General features: G+C 39.7%; 1 protein-coding gene across 1 annotated transcript in view; it reads left to right on the top strand.

The window, feature by feature from the left end:
- Positions 1 to 16,627, top strand: part of LOC116987732 (E3 ubiquitin-protein ligase rnf213-alpha-like) — a 95,999-nt gene that overhangs the window by 57,703 nt on the left and 21,669 nt on the right. Inside the window, exons 35-41 of the mRNA XM_033043963.1 lie at positions 1,743 to 1,915; positions 3,849 to 3,948; positions 6,157 to 6,268; positions 7,659 to 7,857; positions 8,428 to 8,624; positions 10,939 to 11,061; positions 12,994 to 13,104. Of these exons, the coding sequence (XP_032899854.1) occupies positions 1,743 to 1,915; positions 3,849 to 3,948; positions 6,157 to 6,268; positions 7,659 to 7,857; positions 8,428 to 8,624; positions 10,939 to 11,061; positions 12,994 to 13,104 (1,015 nt within the window). The remainder of the gene's footprint in view (positions 1 to 1,742; positions 1,916 to 3,848; positions 3,949 to 6,156; positions 6,269 to 7,658; positions 7,858 to 8,427; positions 8,625 to 10,938; positions 11,062 to 12,993; positions 13,105 to 16,627) is intronic.

Raw genomic sequence — 16,627 nt, 5'->3', positions numbered from 1 at the left:
TACGAAATTGGTTGATTTCAATTTATTAGAACAAAGAGTAGGGATTACGGGTCTCTTTCAGAATGGCAAGCAGTGACTAGTGGGGTACCGCAAGGCTCGGTGCTGAGATTGCAGCTATTTACAATATACATTAATGATTTAGATGAAGGGATTAAAAGTAACATTAGCAAATTTGCAGATGACACAAACTCGGTGGTAGTGTGAACTGTGAGGAGGATGCTATGAGGATGCAGGTTGACCTGGACAGGTTGGGTCAGTGGGCAGATGCAGTTTAATGTGGATAAATGTGAAGTTATCCACTTTGGTGGTAAGAACAGGAAGGCAGCTTATTATCTGAACGGTGTCAAGTTAGGAAAAGGGGAAGTACAATAAGATCTGGGTGTCATTGTACATCAGTCACTGAAAGTAAACATGCAGGTACAGCAGGCAGTGAAGAAAGCTAATGGCATGTTGACCTTCATAACAAGAGTAGTTGAGTACAGGAGCAAAGAGATCCTTCTGCAGTTATACAGGGCCCTGGTGAGACCACACCTGGAGTATTGTGTGCAGTTTTGGTTTCCAAATTTGTGGAAGGACATTCTTGCTATTGAGGTAGTGCAGCGTAGGTTCACAAGGTTAATTCCCAGGATAGCGGGAATGACATATGTTGAAAGAATGGAACGACTGGAATTTAGAAGGATGAGAGGATATCTTATTGAAACATATAAGATTATTAAGGGATTGGATACGCTAGAGGCAGGAAACGTTCCTGATGTTGGGGGAGTCCAGAACCAGGGGCCACAGTTTAAGATGAATTGGTAGACCATTTAGAACAGAGATGTTTCCAACCACAGAGTTGCTAATCTGCGGAATTCTCTGCATCAGAAGGCAGTGGAGACTGATTCTCTGGGTGCTTTCAAGAGAGAGTTCGATAGTTAAAGATAGCGGAGTCAAGGGATATGGGGTGAAGGCAGGAACGGGGTACTGATTGTGCTTGATCAGCCATGATCACAGTGAATGGCGGTGCTGGCTCGATGGGCCTAATGACCTACTCCTGCACCTATTGTCTTATTGTCTAAATAATGATAGAGCGCAACAAACTTGATCTCGCTAGTAACACAAAATATATTTATTTGCTGAGAGGATTCTTCATAATTCATTTGTTATAAGATTTGTAGTTACTGGTTTGGAATGATAAGCCAGAATCAGATCACAACACAATTGTAGCAAGGGTTGTTTTACTACTTAAGTACTAGCTACATTACTGTTGATTTCTTAATCTTTGGCACTAATGAAAATCACGAACCAGGCCTTACTGATATAAGGTCTTGAAAGCATATTTCCCAGATTGAGTATTATGTGCATATGAAACATTTTAAACATAAAAATAATTTACGAAATTTTATTAATCAAAATTAAAAAATGATTGTTCTTTATTTGAATTTCCCCAAATTCTTGCCACTGCCTTTAGTTTGGTTTAGAGATGGGAATTAGTTGTCAATAGTGAAACTTATTGTTCGCAATAATTTCTTGTTAAAACCAACATTTTGATGAATTCCTTACTTAATATTAGGATCTAAAATGCAAAACTGAGTCCATCAAATGCAGACTTACTGCATGTCTTCAAAATCATTTAGTGTACACTCAATTTCACAAACAATCTGAAAGAAAATAACATTTTTTTTGATTCTTTAAAGTAACTGTGCTATATTGCAGAAGTAGCTGAATATTTACACTGCCATGATTTTTTATTTCTATTACAGTGAAGCTGTTTCAAAAGTAATCCTATTTTGCAAGAGGTGTGATGCATTTTTCATAGCTTTGGTTTCCATGGTCTGCTTCAAAGATAACTCACCACCAACAAAAGAAGTGGTTCACGATCTACTGTCTCTGCTACTTTTTCAAAAAAAGGCAGATCCCAGCGTCTCAGACAAAGGTTAGACTACTTTGAAGGAGTTATGTAATTCCTATTATTTTGGTTAGTGGGGTGGTTGCACAGTCTGTTTAGTCTCCTCACTCCTTGTATCTGGGTGACAAGAGTCCAGGGTGAAAGGAACTTGATAGGAATTAGAGTATGTTTAATATTTTAATATTTGGTTGGATTCAATGTCAGTGCATGGATATCAGCCAGTGGGAAGATGTGGGGTGGTTTGAGGGAGAGCCATCACAAGAGGTGAGTATGTAATCAGATGATCTACCTGATGTAGTTGTACTGAAGGTGATAGTGTTTTTCTTTGCAACTAGCCTATACGTTCTGTGGGCCACACCTGCATGATGGAAAATCATGGCAATGGCATTGAATATTGCTGGATCTGGATTCATTATACCTGTCCAGATGCCTCCATGCATTAGCATGTCAGATTCACATTGGTGACAAATGGGATAAAATAAGTCTGGAAGACATTATTAAGTCGATCAGCATCTATGGGCATATGATACAATAGAACTTTATTTATCCCAGGAGGGAAATTGATTTGCCAACAGTCATAAAACACAAGATACATGAAATTAAAGTGACGAATGGGAAGGATTGGGGATGTTCAAAGATTGGGGGGGGGGGGGGGGGGGGAGCCAAACTATCCCACGAAGAAGGGGGAGGAGTTGTACAGTTTGGTAGCCACAGGGAGGAAGGATCTCCTGGGATGTTTTGTACTGCGTCTTGGTGGAACCAGTCTGTTGCTGAAGGTGCTCCTCAGGTTGACCAGTGTGTCATGGAGAGGCCAAGCTGTATTGTCCAAGATGCTCCGCAGTTTGAGGAGCATCCTCCCCTCCAAGACCACCTCCCATGAATTCATCTGTAGTTTAACTTGGCATCATGTTCTTCATGGGCAATGTGGGCCAAAGGGCTTGTTCCTGTGCCATACTGTCCTATATATGTTCTGTGTTCTATCCACCTAATTTTCTGGGTGATGATTGGATTGAAATGTGGGAATGTGCATCAGAGGTGGAGATGGAGCAGATTATTAAAGGGGAGCTGTTAAAACTATCTCTGCTTTGCTGACCTGGTAGTGTCTGATGCTACAGAATGCAATTGAAATTGAAAGTATTCTGTTACTCAGTAAAGGTGCCCTTCACGTAGAATTAAAGGAAAAAAGTTGGTTAACTGGGCAAAGTTGAATGAGTTGGTTAGCTCTTGGGAAGGTCGTTTTTAAAACTGAGTCCTAACTACTAAAGTTTCTATATTCATTGATTTCAACAACAAAAATTATCAGTTATGCTCTCGATGTACAATGAAAGTATTAAGAAAGATTAATAGTTTCAGTTTAGTTTAATTTATTGTCACGTGTACCAAGGTACAGTGAAAAGCTTTCTTTGCTTGCTAACCAGTCAGCAGAAAGACAATACATGATTACAGTCAATCCACTTACAGTGTATAAATACATAATAAGGGAATAACAAGGTAAAGTCAGCAAAGTCCGATCAAGGAAAGTCCGAGGATCACCAAAGAGGTAGACAGTAGTTCAGCACTGCTCTCTGGTTGTGGTATGATGATTCAGTTGCCTGATAACAGCCGGGAAGAATCTGTTTTGTAGAATTGATGATATGAGTGTTTGTTTCTATGGAGATAATCTAATATTGTTTCTGTCATGGATTCTTCTGGAATGGGAGATCTCCCCATGTGATTTTTTCAAACTGGTTGTGGAACCTTTCATTGCAGGTTTGTTCCCACTTCCTGCTGTGGAGCAGTTGCTTTGGCATTTACCTTAGCAGCTTTCAACTCATTCAGTAGCAGAGAAGCAATTATTTTGGTTGTTGAATGATGCTATCAGTGTTGTAAAACAATACTTAGTACTTAGTCTCACATTTACCTCAAGCATTGCATTGGTTAATTTCCCTTTCTACATCAGTTGCTTTTTCTTTTCCCATAGACTGTTCGTATGCTACGAGACATCTTTCACCATTTGTTGAGGCCGCTGATCAAAATCCTGTTGTCCGTTCCATTGTTCTTAAACTACTGTTGAAATACAGGTACAATCTATTGTTGGTATTAGTATTACTACTGGTTTGTTGTAAAACTAGAAAAAGTTATGAAAAAAGAGCGGTATTAAATGTGAATATTGAACTTCCATTCCAATTATTTCACTACAACTAGAAAAATTAAATGATGGCATGAAGTCTACATGAGAATTGTGAGTTAGTAAAAAAAAGTTGCAATCAGTTTTTTAATTTCATGTATATTTTTAAAAGTACCTCGTAAACTCCAAACAAAATAAATGGGGACATCTCATGACAGGGTTTTTTTAAAAGAAAATCAAGTGCTGTTTACCACCAATATTGCATTGCTTTAATTTAAGAAATAGTGTTTGTTGTGTCTTAATTACAGTAGTGGCCATGTTTTTTTATTTCAGGAATCAGCATCAGATTAACAAATGTTAAGTTTATGCTTTGTGTATAAATCACCAGAGAGAGGAAATTCTTTCTGTTTAATCATATTTCTCTTGATGCAGTCTCACTGGTCAGGATATTTACTACTTCAATAGAGAACATCGGGTTCCAAGGCGATTTTCATGTTAGTCTCGTGGTCTTGTTTAATTTATTTTCATATATTTCACGGATTTCATAGGTTTGATTCTTCTGATATATTGGTTTCTTAAAAGTTTAAGTTGTTCCAGAGAAAATCCACAATGAGTTGGAAGTGATTTGTTTTTGGATTCATCAGTGGTTTGAATGAGTTTATTTCAATATTTGACCAACATTCTTTGAGTTGTGGTCATTCTCATGATGCTCAGTAATGGTGTCTTTATTTTATATTTATTATTGGTATGATGGTTTTAAACTTTGCTTGGTTTGTTAATGATTTTTGTTATGATTTTGTAATGCTTATTATTCTGAGGAATAAGATGTACATATATTAGGAAATATGGTGGTTGATTGGGGATAGTCAGCAGAGCTATGTCCATGGCAGATCATGAATCACAAATTTGAATTGAGTTTTTAGAAGATGTAACCGAACGTCAATGAGGGCAGGGCAGTTGATGTCGATATGCACTTCAGCAAGGCCTTTGATAAGATTTCATTAGGTAGGCTACACTGGAAAATTAGATCACATGGGATCCAAGGAAGCTAATTGAATGCACAATTGGCTGGATAGTAGGAAACAGAAATTGATGTGAGGGGTGTTTGAACTGAGGCCTGAGACTAGTGGTGTACCACGTGTCGGTCCTGGGCCCACTGTTATTTGTCATCTATGCCAATGATTTGGTTGAGTATATACAAAGTATGGTTAATAAGTTTGCAGATGACACTAAAATAGGTGATGTTGTAGACAATGAAGAACATTATCAAGAATTATAGCGGGATCTTGATCAGTTAGGTAAGTGAGCCGAGGAATAACAAATTGAACTTAAATTAAATAAATGCAAGATGTTGTATTTTGTTGGTTAAACCGGGACTTTCACAGTGAACGGTAGGGCCATGGGGAGTAAAACAGAGGGACCAAGAAGTACACGTACATAATTCCCTGAAAGTGGCACCAGAGGTAGATAAGGTGTTGAAGAATATTTTTGGCACTCTGGTCTTCATCAGTGAGTATATTGAGTACAGACATTGGGATATTATGTTGCAATTGTTCAAGACAATGGTGAGGCTGCACTTGGTATATTGTGCTCAGTTTTGGACGCCTTGCTAAAGGAATATACCATTAAACTGGAAAGTGCAGAGAAGATTTTTGAGGGTGTTGCCAGGTTTCAAGGGGCTGAGTTATAGGGAGCAGTTGGGCCAGATAGGACTTTACGCCTTGGAGCGTAGGAGACTGAGGGGTGGTCTTATAGGAGTATAAAAAACATGAGGGGTATAGATAGGGTGAATGCACACAGTTTTTTTCCAAGGGTTGGGGAAATCAAGAATTAGAAGACATAGGTTTAAGGAGAGAAAGGAAATATTTAATTGGAACCTGAGGGTCAGCTTTTTCACACAATGGTGGCATGTCTATTGAATGAGCTGCCAGAGGAAGTAGTCAAGTGCAATAACAACATTTAAAAGGCATTTGGACAGGTACACGGTTAGGAAAGGTTTACAGGATATGGGTCAATCATAGGCAAATGGGAAAAGCTTAAATTGATCCTCGATCAGCATGGACGAGTTATACCAAAAGGCTGGTTTCATGCTCTAAGACGGTGATTCTATAAATTCCAGTTTTCAATATTTCATTAATTTAAAAAAATGTTTATCTTTCAGTTTTGATGACATTAAAAATTACCTGCAGGATTATCTATCTGCATTTCAAAACACAAAAATATTTCAAGAAAGTGAGACTGAACTCTATGCATTGTTTCTGAATTGTTTGGAGGTATGTTTATCCTGTGTCATTGCTACTCATCTTGATTTAGTTACACTATAATACAGCATAAGTTCCCAGCAGTTTCTGGAGTAGAGCCGGTTACATTTTCTGGTTTGCTATGTAAACGATTGATAGCTGCCAATATTTTCTTGATGTCATGATGTATGGTTGATGTTATTGAAGTTATTCCTGTTTTGGACAATACATAATCAATGATTGCACATTATCCCACAATATTCCACAGGTTGCTCCACGGAACAGGCATCCTTTAATAAAAACTGGAAGTTGAACTTTGATTTTTATTATTAACGGTTATGGTCCCACCTAGGCGACTCTTTTGGCGAGTGCCAGAGACTAGTTTTAATGGAATTCACCTACGACACCTGGCGACAACCTACGACAGCACTTACGACAACATCTACCACAACCTATGACAGCATAAATTGTTGCCACTGTCGCCGAAAAATTTTCAACGTGTTGAAAATTTTGCGGCAGTCGCCTGTAGTCATCCAAAAAATCGCCTAAGTGGGACAAAGTTCATGAAAAACACAAAATAATTTCCTATCAGTAAAATAATTTAATTCAAGTAAAATAACTTAAAAAAACTATCTGGTGAGTTGATTTTGTGCTGGTGCTATTTTGACAATTACTTGTTCCTTTGTTACTGAAACTCTAACAGATCCTCATTTATAAACTGATTTAGATTTGTGATTGTGATTTGTACACTTACAAATGTCATAAACACTGAGCAACCTGAGGGATATTGTGCAATATTGTTGTATTGTGCAATACAGGGAGATATTGTGTGAGGAATACCCTCAATAACATCATCGAAAAGCATCAATCAAGAATCATGACATCAAGCAACCTTGGCAGCTATCACCTTAAAACATCGTCTTGTATACCAAACCAGAAAATATAACTCAAAGTATATATCCAGAAATTAGAATTCTCTGCTCAAAATGATGGTGGAGGCCAGATGATTATATATATTTAAGGTACAGATTAATATTTGTAAGATTGAGAAATTAAGGGTTATGGGGGAATGGGCACAGAAAAGGAATTGAGGCTGGGATAGGTTATCCATGATCATGTTGAATGGCAGTGTAGACTTGAGGGACCAGGTGGTCCACCTCTGCTATTACTTTATTTTTCTTGTGTACCATTCTAACATCTCTGTCTTTAGTAACACATGTTGCATTTTCAGGGCTATCATTTAGACATTGTCATTTCTGTGCTGTAACCTGAACAGTTAACTTCAACCATTTGTACGTCAAAGAGAATCTGTGTAACTCTTTCATCCATTCTTTCTTCAATTCTTACTCAGAAAGAATATAGGATACATTCACTTTCTGTAATGTATATATGTAATTAATAAGCCATTTTACTCCATGTTTAGGATTCAATTTACGAAAAATCTCAGTGGTGTACAGTGCAAGAAAAAATTGCATATCTAGCCCAAGAGGGTGAATTCCTTCAGATGTACATTCAACATAAGAGGAAACAGATGACAATAGAAAAGCTACAGATAATTGCCCGGATTCGCCTCTGTTTTGACACTGCTTCCCAGCTACTTTGTGAATCGTGTGACACACTTGGTAATACTGGATTCTATCTTTATTCAATCCATCGTTTGAGAAGAGCATGATCACTTTGCGTACAACTAGATTGGTCAACACACCAGTATTTAAAATTTGCTGATCTACATTCCCAAGAACATTTCCTCTGTACACATGTACACAAACAATATGTGGGATATTTTCAGTTCTGGTCTTTGATTTGACATCATTTAACTGAGCAATAACTAATAATAGTTGTAGGGGCTAGAAAGAGCACACTTCACTTGACTTCATGTCAAAGTATTCAGTGAAATGCTGAATCTCCTTATACTTCTATGAAAGTCGAGGCGCAGCCTTCATGATTACATGTATGTGCTGAGCTCAGGACAGGTCATCAGAGATGTTATCACCCAGTAATTTGAGCTGCTAACTCTTTCCACTGCCAACCCACCAGTCAAAACTGACACATGTATCTGATGCATAACAACGCCAATTTCCATCTATCAACATCTTTAATTAACAATAGAAGTAATTGGTAAGCATAAATGTATTCTTAATTTGGTAGATGGGCCATGTTAACCTTTATTTTTTACTGATTTGTATTTCCAGATCAGGATTCAAAATATGCCCGTGCAAAAAAAACTTTCCTACATTGCATTAAGAGTGTGATTCTCAATCGAGGAAATGATTGGTTCAAGATTTATCTTGTGCGAAAGTTGTGTAGTCTGAATGGAATAGAGTTCGTCCAGGAGCTCATAATGAATGACCAATTTTCATGGATCTTTCCCAAGGAAGTTTTACAAAGGGTACAAATAATAAACTCTTCATTATTGACCCATGGTTGGTTTGGTTTGCAATTGTCTTCTTTGTTTTAGTTGAAATTGTTTCCTTCTCATGCCAGAAAACTTGAGTAAAATTACAAAAATATATATTTTTTCTTAATATGTTGCTTCTGCTAGTATGTTGTAGCCCATTGTACTGCACCTTTAGGATTCTACTCATGAAATATCCTGAAAGAAAGAAAGACATTGCAAGAAATAAATATTTATCTAGCCTAGCCCATGAGGGAGTATTCCCACAGATGTACATTCAACATAAACAGGCTACAATAGAAACATAGAAAATAGGCGCAGGAGTGGGCCCTTCGAGCCTGCACCGCCGTTCAATAAGATCATGGTTGATCATCCAACTCAGTATCCTGTACCTGCCTTCTCTCCATACCCCCTGATCCCATTAGCCACAAGGGCCACATCTAACTCTCTCTTAAATATAGCCAATTAACTGGTCTCAACTACCTTCTGTGGCAGAGAATTCCACAGATTCACCACTCTCTGTGTGAAAAATGTTTTTCTCATCTCGGTCCTGAAAGACTTCCACCTTATCCTTCAACTGTGACCCCGTGTTCTGGACTTCCCCAACAGCAGGAACAATCTTCCTGCATCTAGCCTGTCCAACCCCTTAAGACTTTTGTGAGTTTCTATCAGATCTTCTGAATCTTCTAGGAAAGTAGAAGATCTTCTAAATCTTCTCTCAATCTTCTAAAACCTCAATCTTCTAAATTCTAGCGAGTACAAGCCAAGTCCATCCAGCCTTTCTTCATATGAAAGTTCTGCCATCCCAGGAATCAGTCTGGTGAACCTTCTCTATACTCCCTCCACGGCAAGAATGTCTTTCCTCAGATTAGGAGACCAAAACTGTACACAATACTCCAGGTGTGGTCTCACCAAGGCCCTGTACAACTGCAGCAGGACCTCCGTGCTCCTATACTGAAATCCTTTCGCTATGAATGCTAACGTACTATTCGCTTTCTTCACTGCCTGCTGCACCTGCATGCCTACTTTCAATGACTGGTGTACCATGACACCCAGGTCTTGTTGCATCTCCCCTTTTCCTAATCTGCCACCATTCAGATAATAGTCTACCATCCTGTTCTTGCCACCAAAGTGGGTAACCTCACATTTATCCACATTATACTGCATCTGCTATATCCAAGTCACCTTGCAGCCTCCTAGCATCCTCCTCACAGCTAACACTGCCCCCCAGCTTTGTGTCATCCGCAAATTTGGAGGTTGCATTAAATTCCCTCGTCCAAATCATTAATATATATTGTAAATAGCTGGGGTCCCAGCACTGAGCCTTGCGGTACGCCACTAGTCACTGCCTGCCATTCTGAAAAGGACCAGTTTACTCCTACTCTTTGCTTCCTGTCTGCCAGCCAGTTCTCTATCCACATCAATACTGAACCCTCAATATCGTGTGCTTTAAGTTTGCCTACTAATGCGGCACCTTGTCGAAAGCCTTCTGAAAGTCCGATATAACACATCCACTGGTTCTCCCTTATCCACTCGACTAGTTACATCCTCGAAAATTTCTATAAGATTCGTCAGACATTATTTACCTTTAATAAATCCATGCTGACTTAATCAAAACTTAATATTTGTAAAGTGCATACATCATACCTCTTCCTTGAACTCCTTTGTGGTTTAATTAATTTGCATCAGCTCAGCATTCTGGAGTGGTTCGCATAAGAAAAGATGCTATTGCTATACAGAAAATACATAATTTTATTTAGGTATATATGAAATTTAGCTAGGAAAATTGATTTTCAGAAAACATCCAGACATTAATCATTTCCTCAGATTCTACACAAACACTTCTTTAACCACATAATAGATCTAATAACAGCACATCTGGTGTCAATTGTTAAATTTGAAATACTTTGGACTAAGAGGCGAGGGAAGTTTAAAATTATTTCTTATTTTAACATAGAACGATACAATTAAGCCTATTGAGTACATTTCAGCTCCTAACACCGAAGTTATTATTTCCCTGTTGCCCGACAATTTATTCTTTCCCACATGTCCCTCAAGTCTTCTGTGAATCTTTTGCCCTTACTAACACTAAGGCATATTGTGTAGAGATGATAAATAGCTCAGTGATATAGATAATGTTGCCTTTTTTAAGAGTTTCTGGGCAACCTTTAATTCTCATGGAAATATATCCAGTAACATTCAAAGGCCTTTGAATGAGGTATGAAAATGGAGAAAAAGTAATGGATTATGAAGAAATGTTGCAAAATCTCCTGAAAATTACCTTGCTTTATCTTTTTTTTGTTTTCAGAGAGAGAGTCCTGGACAAATTGATCGTTACATTGCATGTGGCAAAAATTATCAAACGCTTCGTGATGCTTTATTCAAATCCTTTGTTTCGAGTGAGCCTAAAAGTATTGAAGAAGCTAAAAAGGTATGAGCCAAAATACCTAAAAGTAAGTTGGCCTTGAAGCCAGAATATATTTGCATTCAATTGAAGTGAACTAGCCTAATGCTAATTGGAGTTCAACACTGGTGAAGACTAAAGTGCCTGCTCCACATGGGCCGTCACTTACGCGACAGGCCGGTAATGACAGTCTTGCGAGAGTCATGCGCCCGCACAGCAGTCTGGAGCACGTGACGTCATTTGAAGATGGACACAAAATGCAGGAGTAACTCAGCGGGACCGGCAGCATCTCTGGAGAGAAGCAATGGATGATGTTTCGGTTCGAGACTTCTTCAGTCTGAAAGAAGGGTCTTGACCCGAAACGTCATCCATTCGTTCTCTCCAGAGATGCTGCCGGTACCGTTGAGTTACTCCTGCATTTTGTGTCTATCTTCAATTTTCTTGGCCCCGCTCTGGGAGTAGGAGTGGGGGGGGCGGATCCAGATCCGCAACTGCCGTGAGCCCCAGGCTGAGTTGGACGATCGTTTGCCTGCTTCTGCTGCTGTTGGAGGTGAAACGTTGCGTCGCGCCAGGGTCTTGGGCCTGTCCCACGTTGGCCGTCAGTTATGTGACAGGCCGGTGGCGTGCGAAGATTTCTGCAGGACCAAGTCCACACTCCTCCACGCCACTCCACACTCCTCCACATCACTCCATGCGCCCGTCCCCGCGCTACCCACGCTCTAGCAGGTCGCGTAAACAGCGTGCGAAAGACAGCCAAGTGGGACAGGCCCTTAACCTTTAATGAATCATTTCATATGTGTGCAAATTCAGTAGGTAGCTTGCAGATGATACAAAGATGAATGGGAAAGTTACTGAGGAAGAACCAATGAAAGGGATGCTGATAGTTAAATGTGAACAAAGAGATTACTCTATAATGTGGTTGCAATATTAAAAATATGGTATTATTTAAGAGTGATTTGTGAGTGTTCAAGGTATTTTCGTGTAAATCATGGGAAGTTGTCATTTAGTAATTAAAACAAATGAAATGTTAGCTTTTGTTGCAAGAGGGTGGAGTATAAGAGTAAGGAGGTCTTGCTGCATGGTGTGAGCACACATGAGCTATTGTATTTAGTTTTGGACTCCTCAGGTAAGAAATCGTATACATGCCATAGAGGTGTTGCAGCAAAGTTTCTTTAGATGGATTCCTAGTTACGAAGTTGTATTATGAGAAAACGTTGAGTAGAATGTGCCCATAGACGGTGGCGGAGTGGTAGAGTTGCTGCCTTACAGCGAATGCAGCACCGGAGACCCCGGGTTCGATCCCGACTATGGGTGCTATCTGTTTGGAGTTTGTACGTTCTCCCCGTGACCTGCGTGGGTTTTCTCCGAGATCTTCAGTTTCCTCCCACACGCCAAAGACGTACAGGTTTGTAGGTTAATTGGCTTGGTAAATGTAAAAATTGTCCCTAGTGCGTAGGTTAGTGTGCAAGGATCGCTGGTATGCGCGGACCTGGTGGGCCGAAAGGCCTGTTACCGCGCTGTGTCTCTCAACTAAACTAAACTATATTACAAGTAGAAGAGATTACCTCATCAGATTCTGAAATGGCATGAAGGAGTGGATATTTGGACAGTGTATCTTTTGGTGGGGGGGAGGGAATCTAGGAAGGAGAACAGTGGCAGGATTAAGGATTTGCCTTTTAAAATTGTTCTGGCCCAAAGAACTGTGGATCAGAGTAATTAATATATTCAATGCTGAGGTAGATTTTTGGATTACAGAGGAATTGAGAGTAATTAGAATTAGATAGGAAAGCTAGATTTGAGATCAAGGACCAGATTAGCCTTAAACAGCTTCTCCTATTTGCCATGTTACTATGTTTGGAAGGTTAGGCTGGACAATAGAATTGTCCGAGTTATTTCTGGAGTGTATGTGATTGGTTGTTCTGCTTTGAAGTAATCTTAACCAAAATTATTTTACATTAGGTTTGCAAATGCTCTTCCAAAGAGAAAGGTGCTCATATGACCCTCGCAATATTCCGGGAATTCACTATTCTGTACGCATCAAGCAAACCAAGCGACCATCCAAACAAAGATGTAAGTCTGGATAATGTGGATTGGATATTAAGTAGCTTGAACACAATGTTGCTGTTTTCTGCTTGTAAACTTTTATATTTACAGAGCATGAGTGATAAGGAATGTTTTATAGAACATAGAAGAGTACAGCCTAAGAACATGCCCTTTCCACAATGTTTGTACCGAACAGAAGCAATATCCCTCCATTCCCTGCATATCCAAAAGGATTTGCTTTTTAAAATTGATGCCATGATCATATTGAATGGTGGTGTTGGCTCAAAGGGCTGAATGGCCTACTCCTGCACCTATTTTACTACGTTTCTAAAGTCTCTTAAATGTTACTATCGATCTGCCTCAACCAGCACCTCTAGCAGTGTGTTCCAGGCAATCTCCACCCCGTGTGTGAAAAATATATATACAGTACTTACTCCCCCCCCCCCCCACATCCTGTTTAAACGTTGTCCCTCACACATTAAAGCAATCTACTCTAGTATTTAATTTTTCCATCCTGAGAAAAAGGTTTTGGCTGTCTGCCCTATCTATGCCTCTCATCATTTTATACACTTCTATCAGGTCTTCTCGCACCTCTAGAATTCCAGAGAAAACAATCCAAGTCTGTCCAGCCTCTCCCTGCAGCTAATACCACTTAAGATAGACATAGAATGCTGGAGCAACTCAGCAGGACAGGCAGCATCTCTGGAGAGAAGGAATGGGTGGCCACTTAATCCCGGCAACATTCTGGTAATCCGCTTCTGCACCCTTTCCAATGCCTGTAATGGGATGTCCAGACCTGCACACAGTACTCCAAATATAGCCTAAAGATCTATAAAGTTGCACCATGACTTCCTGACTGTTATAGTCAATGCCCTGACGAATGAAAGCAAGCAGTGCATATAATGCTTAACTACTCTATCTACTTGTGTTGCCACTTTCAGGGAGTTACTGACTTGGACCCCAAGATCCATCCCTCTGTACATCAATGCTGTTCAGGTTCATGCCATTAATTGTATATTTTCCCATTCGATGTGGCCTCCCAAAGAGCACACCACATTAACAACTCCCATCTGCCATTTCTCTGCCCATTTCTGCAGATAACCTATATCCTGCTGTAAACTTTGACTTTCTCACAGCCTTCATCACAGTCGCAACCCAACGATTTTGATGTCAGCTGCAAATTTACCAACCAACCCATCTATGTTTAGGTCCAAATCATTTATACTTAAATATCACACACGGCAGAGGTCTGTGATATATTATTGAAGAGAATTTGGAAAAGAGCGGCATTATCAGAGGTTGGGAAAAGTTTATATCATGCATTTTCTCCACTCATTAAAACTATCAAACAGTCCAGTATAGCATGACCAGATACAGAGCGAACTCCCCTAATCTTCAAAGTGCAATTCGGTAAATTGTTCGGCACAGATGAATTGGGCTACATTATTGGGCTTTTGCACTGTATAGTTCTGTGACTTCATGACTCTTTATGACAGTAGTTAATTGGTGAAGAAGCCACTTTTAATTCATGCTGAAGTCAGGCAGTTTTAGCAGAGTTACTAGAGGGCAAAATACTAGTAGGGGCAGCGGAGAAAGCCTCGAGGTGGCTCTGGATCAGGAGAGGAGGTCCATGTGGAGGATGTCACCTGATCACAAGTGGTGGTCTGATCAACCACGGCTGAGTCGCATGGGTGTAGGTGTCTGATGTTGAAAGACCCGAAACATCCAATGACCCCAGGTTACATCACTGATAATGTGGTCAGGAGCATCAACAGATGTATTGCTATCAAATAGGAGGCATAGCTTTAAGATGAGAGGGGCAAAGTTTAAAGATGATGTACGGGGCAAGTTTTTTACACAGACAATGGTGAGTGCCTGAAATGTGCTACCAGGGGTGGTGGATGAAGCAGTTACGTTAATGGCGTACAAAAGGGTTGGATAGGTATATGGATATGTACAGAATGGAGGGATATGGGTTATGTGAAGGTAGATAAGTGATGGTCTTGGCAACATTAATGTGCACTGTCTTTTTATCTGGGAATATATTTTTTGTGATTGCTCAGCTCTGCAGATTTGGCTCCAACAGAATCATGTTACAAAATGTATTTTTTAGCCCTCAGTTTTATGCTGGATGTAATCCCACATCTGTAAAGACAGTATTCTAAACACACAAAAGTTAGCAGAGTCTGAACCCTGGCAAAAATAACTCTAGTATATCATTTATTTGAAAAGCTGCAATGAAAACAGAGACTTGTTCGGGAGGAATGCTTCGAGTTTTTATTATGTTTAAATTTAACAGCTTCTGATTCTAAAACTTCAAATTCTGATATGATTGCTGAATTTGTGCAGTATTCTTATCTATGTTGCTCCATAGACCCACCGTATAGTGATGTAAATTATATCTGAAAATGAAATGTTTCATGTTCAAGAACAAGAAGGCAGATTATTACCTGAATGGTGCCAGATTAGGAAAAGGGAGGTGCAATGAGACTTGGGTGTCCTTGTACATCAGTCACTGAAAGTAAGCATGCAGGTACAATAGGCAGTGACGAAAGCAAATGGCTTATTGTGCTTCATAGCGCGAAGATTTGAGTATTGGAGCAAGGAGGTCCTACTGCAGTTGTGCAGGGCCCTGGTGAGACCATACCTGGAGTATTGTGTGCAGTTTTGGTCTCCTAATTTGAGGAAGGACGTTCTTGCTATTGAGGGAATGCAGTGTGGGTTCACCAGGTTAATTCCCGGGACTGATATATGAAGAAAGAATGGATCGACATGGCTTATATTCACTGGAATTTAGAAGGATGAGAGGATATCTTATAGAAACATATACAATTCTTAAGGGATTGGACAGGCTAGATGCAAGAAAAATGTTCCCGTCATTGGGGAGTCCAAAAATAGGGGTCACATTTTAAGAATAAGGGGTAGGCCATTTAGGACTGAGAATTGTGAATCTGTGGAATTCTCTGCCACAGAAGGCGGTGGAGGCCAATTCACTGGATGTTTTCAAGAGGGGATTAAATATAGCTCTTAGGTCTAACAGAATCAAGGGATATGGGGAGAAAGCAGGAACGGGGTACTGATTTTGGATGATCAGCCAGGATCAAATTGAATGGTAGTGCTGGCTCGAAGGGCCGAAGGGCCGAATGGCCTACTCCTGCACCTGTTGTCTATATTTCTATGTTATCAGTGCATTTAGTGGAAAGTATCAAATTTAGAATTTTACAAAATGCACCTCAGCTATCTCGAAAGGCTTCTTCAGCAGCACGTCCTCAAAGCCACGATGTATATCACCTGAATAGACAGGAGCACATGGGAACACCAGCATCTCAAGACTCTGTGCTACTTGCACACCAGTTTATAAATGTATCTTTTGTTCTTTCATCGTCTCTGTAGCTAAATTCAAGAACTTCTTATCATTGAATCATGCATTGGCTTTCCACTTACTGGTTAACACGCAACATAAACTAAACTGTTAGAGTATCTTCACATTGTTTAGTGGTTCAAAAAGATCACTCACCATTGTTCCCTCAAGACCATTTAATGTAGCTAA

The sequence above is a fragment of the Amblyraja radiata genome, chromosome 26 (assembly GCF_010909765.2).
Source record: "Amblyraja radiata isolate CabotCenter1 chromosome 26, sAmbRad1.1.pri, whole genome shotgun sequence".
NCBI lineage: Eukaryota > Metazoa > Chordata > Chondrichthyes > Rajiformes > Rajidae > Amblyraja > Amblyraja radiata.
Note: the sequence above shows the minus strand (reverse complement) of the source record. Positions and strands in the feature narration are given on the sequence as shown.